This window comes from Dermochelys coriacea, chromosome 9 (genome assembly GCF_009764565.3).
Source record: "Dermochelys coriacea isolate rDerCor1 chromosome 9, rDerCor1.pri.v4, whole genome shotgun sequence".
Lineage (NCBI taxonomy): Eukaryota > Metazoa > Chordata > Testudines > Dermochelyidae > Dermochelys > Dermochelys coriacea.
Window position 1 is genome coordinate 44,737,194 of NC_050076.1, and position 14,288 is coordinate 44,751,481.

Here is a 14,288-nt window from a genome sequence, read left to right on the forward strand (position 1 = left end):
TTTTTAAATTAAATTATGTCTGTCTTGATGTCTATGAAAACATCGCAAGTGAGAGATGTCTCGACTCATACTCTTTGTAATTGACTAACAGGTGAACTGTTGTCAAGTTTATTCAGTTCATAGCAATGGCCATCTTTTTGGAATATAAAAATATTCATACTGAAGTACATCATAGAGGAAACAGACAACTTGGGAAACAATTAACATGTAGGAGTTATCTTTGAATATTCCAAGCATTCATCTTTAGGAGAAGTTATCCTATGGTATCCATATGGTATCCTCATAGCTTTACCATTGCCATGTTCACTGATCTGATAAACTTGAAAGTATGGTGCAAAATATAATTTAAAAAAACCCTATTTTCTGATTAAATGAGCCCTTGTTATTCTATTTTGCTGAATTCTTACCTCAGATACAAATGTAATAGTTGCACTTTTACAGAATAGTATCTCAAGGAGCTATACAGCTATTAATTAATTAATCTGGAGGGGCATTCACAAAATTGATGCTCGACTGGGAATGCTGCCATTGTACAAAAAGTGTTTGAGAATAAATCTGTATTCGACCATGCCCTATGGTCAAAGATCAAGAGAATGAATTAAGGTTTGGCCCATAGTGGGAGATTTGGGCCCTTTGTGTCACATAACATTTGGAACAAGCATGGTAAACCACATTTCCTGCATATAATATACTCCAGGCATTTGCTGGAATAAACAATATGCATGCACCTTGTCAGTGGTGTATTTAATCCAGAGCTTCCTGGTTACATGTGATTTTACACACATTTCAGCTAAATCAAATGCAAAGCAATCTATTCAGGAATATTGTGTAGGTTCTCAACACTCTTTAGAGGACTATGTGCTTGATCCAAATCCCCATAGTCAGTGGAAAGACTCCCATTAACGTCAAGGAGTTTTAGATTAGGCCTTATTCATGTTGCCTTTTAATGAGCAAAAGATACAATATGGACACTTCATACCCACCTGCTGGTAGTCAGTCTGCCAATTCTCATAAAGCAAGCAGGACTGGAGCTGTTCATTACAGGGTTGGTCTTTTAATTAAGTCAGTACCAAACCAGTGGCCCAGAATAGCATTAGAAAGCACTATGCTTTTGGAAGTGCTATCTTTTGGATGAAAAAATTGAAGTCCTAAAGTCTATGCTCCTGTTAAAACTCCCATGATGTTTTCTACAAGGGTAGAGATATTAGATCCTGTGCCCTGGCACAAATCCAAAGGGGTTATTGCATTTCTTCTCCCAAAAATCCAGTTCTGCTGTTTCAGTTGGATAAGGTACTGCATTCTTCACTTCTGGTCCTGAACTACTGTGCAGGGCTCCTGCTCACTGTTTAAGCGGCCAGAGGTGGCGGTGGTTGGGTTTCAGTGATTGATGAATTGATCTGCATATGTATTGATAGATAGATAGTATGATCAGTAAAGTTATACCACATTGAACTTTTTTGTTGAAAGTGTGAAATAAATGCCAGTTATTGATCCAGATCAGTTTCTTCCATGGTAATGTATGGGGAGGAGACTATGGTGGAGAATCCATTTGGAGAGGTTCTCTCCATGTTGGTCCATTAGGGAGTGGAATTTGTCCCTCCTCCACCTCACAGAAAAGATCATGGGGGTTGATGCCTCCAAATTTTCAGGATTCCTCGGGCTCCATTGCATGTCAGGACCATCAGGGTAAAAGCCTTGGTATTTCATATTAGCTCTAGCCTCTAGTGGAAGCTCCTCTCACAGCCTGGCAGCACGGCTCCATTGGAACAAAAACAAGTGACCACCCCTGACCTGGCTGCCTCCAGGACCTACAAAAAACACACAAAAAGATAATAAGACTGCATAATCCTTTTTGCATAAGATCCACAAGGAGGATAATGTCTATTGCCACCCGCATCCCTGCCTGCCATTTCCCTCCCCAGACTCTGCCTCCTTCCATTTCTCTTTGCATATTCTCAAACCTCTGGAGGAGATGGGCTGGAACTGCAGAAGCAGCTAAGTCCACTTCTGTGCAGTAGGGGAGATCTGCATGCAGAAGAGGCCCTTCATGCATACATCTGGGGGAGATAATCTGAGTCTTTATTATGCAATAAGTATTTCAGGAGTAATAAAGTTGCTACTCCTGTACACAAATCTATTGTTAATTTTGGTTAACTGCACCAGTACACCAACCATAGTCCAGTAATAGTCAATATTTTCATTAATGACTTGTATAATGGAGTGGGGAGAGTATGTTTATAATATTTGTGGATAATATCAGGATGAGAGGGATTGTAAGCACTTTGGAAGACAGACTTAGAGTTCATAGGCAGCGTGTGACTCTGGCATTTGAGGAGGCCAGTGCAAGCAAAGGAAGCTCCCCCGGCATCCAGACTCTGGCCCCACCCCCTGTCAGCCTCCTCCCCCGAGGCCCCACCCATGTTTCACCCCAGGCCCCACCTCCGCTCTACCCCAGGTCCCGTTCCCATTCGGCCCCTCCCCATTTGGCCCCGCTGCTGTCGCTCGCTCCTCTCCTCTGCCGCAGATGGGGCCATGGGGGAAAAGTGTGGGTGGGGCCATGGCCTAGGCGCCCCCTCCATGCTCTCAAAGGCGGTGGGTCAGAGGCTGTTTGTGGAGGCTTAGCCTCCCCGGCCTATTATACCCATGTTAGAATTCAAGACCTTGATACATTGGAGAATTGGTCTGAAATCAACAAGATAAATATGGTACTTTGCATTTGTCTTTACTGAATTGTAGGAAAGAAAAAACAATTGCTCAACCTCAACATGGGGAATAACTGGCTAGGGAGTAGTCCTGCTGAAGAGGATCTGGGGTTATGGTAGATCACAAATTGAATGTGAGCCAACAATATGATGCAGTTGCACAAAAGGCTAACGTCATTGTGGGGTGTATTAAGAGAAGTGTAATTGTTCCACTCCACTTGACACTGGTGACATAATTGTTCTGCTGTACTTGACACTGGTGAGGCCTCAGATGGAGTATAGTGTCCAGCTTTGTGTGCCACTCTTTAAGAAAGAAGTGGACAAATTGGAGAGAATCCAGAGGAGAGCAATACAAATGGTAAAAGGTTTGGAAAACCTGACGTATGAGGAAAAATTAAAAAAACAACAACTGTCATGTGTAGTCTTGAGAGAAGAAGACTGAGGGGGGATGTGATAACAGGCTTCAAGTATGTTAAGGGCTGTTATACAGAGGTTGATGATCAATTGATCTCTGTGCCCACTGAAGGTAGGACAAGAAGTAATGGATTTAATTTGCAGCAAAAAGATTTAGGTTAGATAGTATGAAAAAAATTATGTATAAGCTAGTTAAGCTCTGGAATAGGCTTCTAAGGGAGTCTGTGGAATCCTCATCATTGGAGGCATTTAAGAACCGGCTGGACAAACACCTGCCAGGGACAGTCTAGGTTTATTTGGTCCTATTTTAGCATTTGGGGCTGGATTAGATGACCTCTCAAAGTCCCTTCCAACCTTATATTTCTATGATTTCCCAAAGCACGGGACATGCAATTGATAGGTAGGGGCAAAGGACATGAAAATGTCCTTGGGCATATGCATGTTTCCTGTGCCCTGTTTCAAGGCACTGAGTCAGGGGACCAAAGGTCACATGGCAACGGCCCAGAGGTGGGGATTATTATAAGAGGGAGCCTTTTCAGCCAAAGGAGAAGGAGACTTGGCTGGGGTCCTTGCTACACCTGCTGGCAGATACTGTAGGTGTAGAAGTCTCTGCTGGGAAAGACTTTAGGAAAGAGGAGGTTTGGGGAAGGAATTGTAGAATGTGGGAAGGAGGGCTAATAGATGTGTATATCAGTTGCCATTGAGCTGTTTTCCTGAAGGGAAGGCAGAACATAGCATTCAGTAGTCTGGGAAATGATGCAGTGCACCCATGTTTGAACACAGAGCTCATTTCTCTGCCCTTTTCCAAGACAGCTGAACACACATCATTCGGTTATTCACTTTTGAGTCATGAGTGCTGAATGAAATCAATTTGAAAAAGAGTTATTACCTTAACAGGCAGTAAACATTTCTGCCTTGACTGCAAACAATCATTAAAAGCCTTTATTAAATTTTGCATCTGTTCTGTTCACCACTTAGCCATTTCTTTTCATTCTGAAGGATTATAACCAAGAATGAATGAGTCTCCTCCAAGACGGTCAGGACACAATAAATCTATGAAGTAACTGAATAATCTTTTCCTCCACATACACAGATTTATTTTTTACATTTGCTAAAAATATTTGCTCTCTTACTTCCCCATGACATCAAGCTTTCAGCCTGTGAATAATGATGCTCGACATCAGGCAGCTTGTTTAAAAAAAAATCCAACAACAATTGGACAGTGTTCAATGCCTTTCCCAACTAAAATCCATATTCCTCTCCCTCACAAACTCATCTTCCCACTACAGTGTGCATCTTCAGAAAAACCAAAATGGACAATTTCAGGTAAAGGGTAAATTAGCCAGGTTCTCCCCAGTACGAGGTAGCAACTATTGTTCACTAGAACAGGACCCCTAGGCACAGTGAGACATGCATTTGTCAGACTGCATTATTATGGAAGCTCGTTGTATTTGAAGAGGAATGTGAAAACAATTCAAGAGTTTCTGGTGGTGGAAAATGCTGCTGCCTTCCTCTTCTGCCATTTAGATCTCCGTTAGTGTGTCAAGCCTGAGCTCCAGTTTCTCGGCTGGCTCCCACGCCATTTCCACTGCCAGATTGATTTTTTCTGATCTTCAAAGCTGTAAATATATCAGATCAGGTCCCAGCTATATTAGAGACCTCATTCCCATCTTCAAACTGCCAAAACCACAGCCCAGAATGATGTATGTGAGGGCCAAGGACAAGGCATTCTCAGTTGAGGGGACCCCACCATGGAATTAACTAACTTCCAAGAGGAGATTATTGAAATCCAGAGTGGCCAAGTTTAGGAAACACTGCCAAACTTCCTTATTGTGAGAGCTTTTCCAGCATAACCAGAATGACATTCACAGCATCAGCTACAACCTTCTTCCCCTCTAATTACCAAAGAAAAAGCCTTGCCCCAAACAGGGAGAAGAGCCTGCCACTTAGGCTGCCATTGAAAACAAGTTTTAATGGTGGTCTAGACCTTTGTGATGACACATTTGTGTTTCTTACATTGTAAAGTATGACAGCTCACCATCAGCCACTGCTCACAAAAAATGGGGATGGCATATAAAGCTCAAAAAAGGTTTGTTTTATGGCAAATACAGTACTTCAGCTAGCATGCGCTAATGCTGTGAATTCAGAGTGACTCCAGAAACAGCTTGTTCTTATTCTATAGTAATTCCAAGAAATTTGTTTCAGTCAAATGTTTTGCTGATTCAAATTAAACAACTTGCAGTCTGCACAGGCTTTGGACCTGATCTAGCATGAGCTAATGCCGTGAATTCAGAGTGACTCCAGAAACAGCTTTTTCTTATTCTATAGTAATTCCAAGAAATTTGTTTCAGTCAAATGTTTTGCTGACTCAAGATAAACAACTTGCAGTCTGCACAGGCTTTGGACCTGATCTTGTCAACTGCTCAGTGCCCTAAAAATCCTACCTTAAGGACCAATCCTGTAAGATACTAGGGCCCTCATGTATGAGGTATTAAATACCTGCAACACCTCTATGATGACTCCGCCTCTCATCCAGGAAGCTTTACTGTTGACTTCATATGAAAATAAACCAAAACATTGCACTAACCGTATGGTGAAATATAACATTTTTAACAACAGACTCAGACCCACAGTATTTCAAAACCAAGGGTCCTCGGCCCCTTATAGAATCAGGCTCTTTGTCACTTGCATCTTGAATTGTGTGAAGACACTAAATTTCATTGTGACTTATTTTCTTGTGTTCTAGCTGGATACAGAGAAGACAAAATTGAAGTTGGAACAATGGGCTTCCAGGGAAAGTGGCAGTGGGGGCTGGAAAAGTGAAGCAATGGAATCAAGCGGGGACTGTGACGATGAGGATGGATGTCAAGGATCTGGTGACAGAATTCACACAGCAGGTAAATGCAGGGAAAATGTTCTCTGAATATTCATTCACATTTTAAAGCAGGTTTCAACTCAATAGTGTTTTGGAGCCTTTCCATGAACATGGGTAAAGAAAAAATTGATGCTTGTGGAAAGTGAATTTAAACTTATATCTCAAATATTTGCTGAAAGTGAATTTCAAAATTCCATATTGGATTGTAAATCTGAAATTTGCATTGTGTTAGTGACTTACATAATCAAGTTTTTAACAAAAGAAGAGGCACTAGGCAACTAACCAAAACAATATAACTTGCAACGTTGAAATACCGAACATTTGCAACTGCAGCAGGTTGAAAAAATGTCAACTTTTTTTCTGTGGAAACTGAAACCTTTAGCAGAAATGTATTGATTTTGACAAAAAAAAAGGTTTTTCATGACCCCCATGCCGAATGGTCAATAGCCTAGCATTTAGAAAACTCACCTGAGATGTAGAAGACCCAGGTTCAAGTCCTTGCTCTGGTGGGTTGGTTGTGTGTGTGTGTGTTTCTCATGTCTTTTCACAAAGAAATTTCAAAAGGTTTCATTTTTGTTCGTCAGAATGAAAAAAAATTTCAAAACCTTTAAATTTTTCCTGATACAAAAATTGCTTCTTTTAGCTAGCCCTATTTCCAACAAATGTTTGGTGAGCTATTCAGATATGGAGAAAAGTGTGTTTATTAAAATCAGAAATAATTTTGAATAACAAATAAATGTAGAGATTTTCAACATTCTTCTCACAAACATTTTATAAACAAAAATTGGAAAACATAGATGAATACGTTATCAATTAAAAATTATTTGCTCATTGATTAATAATTTATTGTTGTGTATTGTATCTGACTTGTGAAAAGACTTCTTCTAGATGTCCCAGATGCAGGAGGTTATAGCGATTAAAGTTTTCAGTAATATGTTTTTTGTCTTCATGTGGTACATTATAAACAATAGCCAGGTGCTAAATCATTTTCAGTTGATAATTAAACTATTTATATATTGTAGTACTGCCAAAATATAAATGGCTCTTTTGTAGTTAGATTTCAAAAATGAAAAAATAGAAGCTTTTGAAATTTGGTTTATTGTTAACTTTAGTAATGTGAAATAAGGAAGCAACATAATGTCTCCTCCTTCCTTTTTGCAATTGGTTGAAATAAAATTATTTATGATGAGATGGTTGTGGATTCAAAAGAATTACATTTGTATAATTAGCTCTTCCGTTGATTAGCTGGGATTATATCAACTAAAAATATAATTACAATTAGTTTGACCAAATGCTTTGGATTCAGAACAGTAAGATAGCTATTCCTTCTTGTGAAAATTGTAATAGTGTTTTATAATTAATATATTATATTGTATGCAGGTTACTAGCAGTAAATTTGTTTGGCATATCTAGATGCAATTAAGCAATAAAATGAGATTAGTCTCATTACAAAACGCCTTTGCTTTAGTAGAATGTTAAAATATAAAAACACTTCAATTTCATTTAATTTCCTCTTGGTATGTGTCTGTAAATTATGGTGCTTTTTAATTGCAAAGTTACATTACACAACTTGAGATCTACCAAGAGTGCTCTGATTATTGCTTTGTAGATATGCAATGGAAGAAATTTAGCTCACTTGAGAACTTCTGGTGGCAAAGCACTGAGTAGGAGTCTGATCCAAAGCCCACTGAACTCAATGGGGGACCTTCCCATTCACTTCAGTGGGCTTTGGATCAGGCCTTAAATGACAACTCTAAAGTATCAGTCTCAATGAATGCTGTTGCATGTGATTAAATGTAATAAAAAGGGCTTTCAAAGGGTAAATGTCTTTGGCAGAGCAATAATAATAATGATGATGATTTTAATACCAGGTTTATGCAGAAGTCTCCCTAAAGAGGACATATCTAAGTATCTGACTCTGAAATGATGAAACCAGAATCCAGCACAGTACACTAAAATAGTCATCATTTATTTAAAATCAATATAAAAATAATTTACAAACATTGTGCTTACAGTCATGCTCTATAGATTGAGAAACATTGCCCTCTGTGAAGCATAGTGTATGGATTACTTACAAATATATTTTTACGATACTATTGAACCATCCTTCCCTACCTTCCTACCAACAAAAACAATAAATCCCCAAAGCGCATGGATTTCACCAGCATCTAGATTACCTGCTTCAACATATTCAACTGCAGGCCGACTAAAAGTCTCCCTGACCAAATGTCATTATCTTCCCCATTTCCCACTTTCTCTAGAAAGAGAGTTAGAGACCAGATCCTGGTTTAAATTTGTACATTTATATTGATTTTGATTAATACTATCTGAGGGGCTGATCCCATGCTTATATATTCCAATTCTGCACTCAGATATTCATACACAGCTCCTCAAGCTTTTATCCACAACCAACCAATATCAATATATTTCACAGTTGTCTGTCTGCACTTTTCAAATCCTGAAGTTTTGTTTGCCATTTTTCAGCTATCTAGAATCTTCTGAATATCAGTTAAATTCACCAGTTCCCTTCATCTCTTCCATTAAGATTTGTACCTGAATACAAATTTCCACTGAATGCATTTCCACTGAATGCATCCAATGAAGTGAGCTGTAGCTCACGAAAGCTTATGCTCAAATAAATTTGTTAGTCTCTAAGGTGCCACAAGTACTCCTTTTCTTTTTACCTGAATACAGTATTATGTAGTGCTCGTGTTTTGTTTTTGGCAGTTGCATATAGCCTTTTATAGTCAAATCCATTATTAGCTCTAAAGACCATTACTTGCACATTTAAACATACTATATTTAATTATATAGCCCATTCCACGTGTGTTTACTCAGATGACTTCATACCACTGAAATAAACAAGTTTTGAAGAATTATATATGGTTATGAAGCGGATCACTGATCACAGATGCTGCCTAGTGGTCAGGCAGGGTGTGGCAGGTTCTCTCTATTAACATATTAACATCTGCTTTGGTCCTGTGGTGTCCTGCTTCTTCTGTAACTCAGCCCTCTGAACAGGTCCCATAGTTATGTCCACCCCATTCAGGGTATATAAAAAGTCCAGCAACAGAAACAGGGTAGCCCTTTGGGTTAGGCAAGGGGTCTCTGTATCTCTGCCTAGGTTGAGGTCTGAGGATCTTGAACCTTCTGTCTTCAGGGCCTTCTCTCCTCTAGACTCCCAGTATTAGGGGTAGGCTTCTACCTTCGGCACCTCCTAAGGGTTAGTAGGGAAATCCAGTCCCACCCTCTCCATTGGGTTCCAATCCACCAAAGTGCCGTACTTCTGCCTCCCTGGAGCACTTCCTGCCAGACCCTCTCTCCCAACAGGAAAAATAAAGACATTAAATCAAAGAAAGTCTCAGACCTTCTGAGAATCACCAGTCTCTTCTCTGTGGGTTTGGCAAGCCAGGACTCTGGAGCTCAGGGTGCAGGTCAGTTCATCTCCATTGTCTGATGCCCTGCCACATTGGCCTGTTCTTCTTTTGAGCTCTTCCTCCAAGCCATGCATGCTTTGCAAGTGGGTGGGGTAGGGCTGCCTGGATCCAAAGTAGCTGCTTAACCCCTTCCTTACTGGTGCGGGGTCACAATGATGAAATCCATTAAAAAGTTAACGTTTTCCAACCATTACCACTTACCACAGGTATCTCACATTCCAAGTATAGGGAAACTCTGTGGAAATAGCACTGTGACTCAGATAGCACCATATAGTAACTGTTGGCATGTACTGACACTTTAAAGACAATGCCTATTGATTGTTTGTGACCAAGGCTTTGCAAAGAAAGAATTAGAAAGAAGAAAGTAATCCATGTAAATGTCTAATAGGGAGGGGAAAACCTACTGTCAGGTCTGAGACCATTCAGATCATGTAGGTTTCTAGTTGTAGATGACAGGTTTCAGAGTAGCAGCCGTGTTAGTATGTATTCACAAAAAGAAAAGGAGTACTTGTGGCACCTTAGAGACTAACAAATTTATTAAAGCATAAGCTTTCGTGAGCTACAGCTCACTTCATCGGATGCATTTGGTGGAAAAATGCATCTCCCCTCTGTTTTTTTCACCAAATGCATCCGATGAAGTGAGCTGTAGCTCACGAAAGCTTATGCTCTAATAAATTTGTTAGTCTCTAAGGTGCCACAAGTACTCCTTTTCTTTTTAGGTGTAGATGTAAACCAACATCCATCCAACAGGTGTTCGGCACTCTGTCCCCAGTCCAGCAGCACAGTCAGGGACCTGCTTAGCTTTAAGCATGTGAGTAGTCCTATTGATTTCAATGCAACTACTCATAAGCTTGTAGTTAGCACATCTTTAAGTGCTTGCTGCATTGGGGAGAGTGCTTGGCACCTTGCAGAACTGATCCACAAAAGTGCATATCAGAGGCTGGATTGGCCCCTGGCAATCCAGCCCGAGTAAGGGACACAAGAGTGACTGTAAGTTGCAGTCGGGTCCTTCTTTTCCCTTACTTTGGGGAGAAAGAAAGATGTGTCTGTCCTTATGCTAGTGCAGCTGTGCTGGCCAGCACATTCTGGGGATCAGTCAGCCAAGGCCCCACCTAGTCTCTGCACACCTGCATAGATGGGGAGTAACAGCTGGTGGTGATTGCTCTCCCCTGTGTGCAGGGTCTGGCAATGCAGGTAGTCCATGTAGGGCACTGAGGGGGCATAAGGAGACCCTGTTACTCCCCCAAACAGGAACATGATCAGGCTCACAATTGAGCCTTACAGGAGCATAGAAACTCTAGTCAGGGTATTCATCAGCTTGTTACCCATGAACTAAAACTAACCTGTTCAGTACCTGCACATTGGAGCCTTTGGGTCCAGATTGGTCCCTGCATGAAAGTAACCCACATCAGGGCCTAGGAACGCTGCTCCAAAACAGAACAAGCTAGGTGTTCACCTTCCACCTCCCAAAAAGCCTTGAAACACTGGATCTAAGAAATGAAGACATATTGTGCCTTTGCACTAGCTGTTTGCACCCCATGGACCATCTTCCAGAACTGTGCTTCTCCATCAAGTGCTACTCCTGCAGCTCCACCCCAAAAAGGAGGGGGTCATGAAGTGCAAGGGGATGAAGAGCCTGAATAATGCTGCCTCTTAGGAATGACAAATGTTCATCAATAAGCCAAAATTGTATCTGATACAGCAAGCATTGAACAAATCAGCAAATGCTGTAATATCTGGATGGTCAGCAGGCTTTCAACAGTGAATAGAGAGTGTTCAATGAGTTTCTTCACCCAGCTGTCTATTCAGATACATGATTTTGACAAACATTTATCAATACAATACTAACCATTTTCTTTCACAACTCTTTTTTACTAACTACTTGTGATACTGCTAAGCTTCTCTTTTTTGATAAGCCTTCTTCTGGTGGTATATCCTTCCTGTTGTCACATTTCTTCTCATCACCTTAAAGATACCTGGCATTTTACTTCATTATAGCATTCAGGCTGAGTTATTAACTTGGGACATAATTCCAATCGTTGCTTCCTAGATGACTGTTTAGACGGAGGAACCTTGCTCCGCCCACTCCCCTGCCCCCATCTTCTCCAAGTATTATAACCAGGTAGTTTATCTGGTTATACATTTCCTCTTGAGGGCACATGAGCAGGTTTTTCCCCCTGAGAACATCCTTTCTTTTTAAATGCAGAGAAAATAACTTGTTTTTTCTCTTGATAACTTCTGCCTGATTTGTAACAGATCTCAACAGCTATTGAAGGTTAATGTATTTTTCTCATTGTTCATGAATTCTCTCATCATCAGATTTTCTTTTGCATATCAGAATCCTTTTGTCTTTATGATGTCCTTATCCTCCTCATTTCTCTGTCTTTTCTAAATATCAGTGTACTGTACAAATTGTCATCTTAATCATACTTCATTCCCATTCACCACGTTATACTTGTATTTATCTAAATATGTAATTCTATAGCTGCTGATTTGTGTAATTATTATTATTGTCTCAGAATATTGATGGAATATCTGCTGGCAGCCAGCCCACACATCAAATTCTCATCTCCACATGTCTTCAGTTCCATTGCTGATTATCCCAGATGGTGTCAATATTGCATTTTCTCAGCTCTTCTGTTCTCCTGTCCTTTGAATCCTCTACATCACATACCATCCCTGTGTTAGTGGCTTTCTTTATCCATTTTAGGTATCCTTTATTCCATGAGATATTGTGTTTCCTACTGAGTTTTTACTACACTCACTATTTCCTTTATTGTTATACCATTGTAAGTGGCTCATCCTGTTCAAAAACTGCAAAACAATTTAATTCTCTACTTGCTATTTATTTTGAGGAAGGCTCACTGGTTTCAAACTGTAATTTTTGTCATCTTTGTTTGTTGGTGAAGAGGGTTACCTGTTTCTAACTACAGCATAAACATGACCTACCAGTTACCCTTTAACACCATGGATTGAAACATTTGTCTCAAGGTCAAACACAACTGAGTCTGTATTCTACTTAGGAGAGAAGGGGGAGGAACAAGAAGGGTCAGAGAAAAAAATGCATTAAAAATCAGTGTGAAAAAATGGAGCCAAGATGGAGGGAAATAAACAAATACAGAAGATCAGATTCTTTGGATTGACACTGCTATAACTTCATTATCTCAGTTGTGTTAATCAGGAGATGTTCAGAGAGCAATTCAGAGAAAAGGAACAGAAAAGAGAAATGAAAAATTCTAATGAAAAATCATTTTTGCACACAAGATTTTCCCAGGTCTATTTGTGAAATCTATGTTAAAATCTTCTAAGTTACAGTAAAGATAATGTGTTGTCATTAGGGAAACATTCATAGAAGCCTGATTTACACTGAAAAGCATGAGAATGGGGGTGATCATTCTTAACTCCTTTTCCTTTCTTAACATTCACATAACTAGGGATTTGGAGACATTGGGAAATGAAAGTAATAGTGTCTGATTCACTTACTTTGGATTTACAATGGTGAAACTGAGATCAGAGTTTGCCCCATAATAGTCACTTTCATATCTGGACAAATAAGAGAGACATGAATAGTTGCCAAGCCAAATAATTGAGTTACTGAGTGATGTAGATCTTAGTCTCTAATAATATACAGCTGATTGAGTGCCCAGGTCCTCTCATAGGAGTTTTCTCCTAACTTTAGTTATAACAGTGGGAAGAATGAGCTGAGCCAAAGAAGACTAAAGCTACTCAGGTTAAATAACTTTGGCATCATCTCTGTTCAAAAAGGAGCAAAGGTAATTCAAGAAGTTTAATTTTCCATCTCCTCAGATGTATGTAAATTACAGCAAATTTGTGTTCACTTTAGCTGAGCTTAGGAATAATTAAAAGCTAAGAACATTTCAAGTACTTATAGTGCAAACCTTCAAATGCACTGTAGAAGAAGGGTGAAGTAAGTACAGGTCAGGACATTTGGGGTTTGTCTATTTGAAATAAACCTATATAAACAAACAGTGATCAGAGACACTACGGTAGATTATTTTGAAGACTTTCTGTCTGAAATAGTACCATTAATCTTGAGTCCGCTGAAGACTTTATATTGCAATACATTTTACTAACTTTAGCTTGTCACTGATATTTGATTTGATTATTTTACTCAGAAATGATTATTTAAATACATACATGTCAGGGGTTTGTTTTGTAAATAGCCCTGTGTTGGAAGCTCCCCAAACTAATTTTCTGCTCAACTCCCTGTCAGACATTTTTTACAGTGCTATGTCACAAATACTCATTTTTAAAAGAAAAATCATCTTGGCATGGTGCTATGAAGCTACTGATAGAAATGAGGGAGCTAGAATGAGAAGGTTCATGCACTGAGAAGGCGTAGCCTGATGATATGTGGTAGTTAGAGATGCGTGGAAGCCAAACTCTATAGAAAACTAATCTTACTAAACATCAGAAGCTGCATTCATAGAATCATAGAATATCAGGGTTGGAAGGGACCTCAGGAGGTCATCTAGTCCAACCCCCTGCTCAAAGCAGGACCAATCCCAACTAAGTTATCCCAGCCAGGGCTTTGTCAAGCCTGACCTTAAAAACCTCAAAAGAAGGAGATTCTACCACCTCCCTGAGTAACGCATTCCAGTGCTTCACGACCATCCTTGTGAAAAAGTTTTTCCTAATATCCAACCTAAACCTCCCCCCACTGCAACTTGAGACCATTATTCCTTGTTCTGTCATCTGCTACCACTGAGAACAGTCTAGATCTATCCTCTTTCGAACCCCCTTTCAGGTAGTTGAAAGCAGCTATCAAATCCCCATTGCCCCCCATTCTTCTCTTCTGCCGATTAAATAATCCCAGTTCCCTCAGCCTCTCCTCATAAG

General features: G+C 39.9%; 1 protein-coding gene across 3 annotated transcripts in view; it reads left to right on the top strand.

The window, feature by feature from the left end:
• The window catches only part of LOC119861924 (glypican-5-like), a 652,536-nt gene that overhangs the window by 516,175 nt on the left and 122,073 nt on the right, over positions 1-14,288 (top strand). For all 3 annotated transcript variants that reach the window (XM_038417713.2, XM_038417710.2, XM_038417711.2), the window contains one exon: positions 5,863-6,013. In XM_038417713.2, coding sequence (XP_038273641.1) covers positions 5,863-6,013 — 151 coding nt within the window. The remainder of the gene's footprint in view (positions 1-5,862; positions 6,014-14,288) is intronic.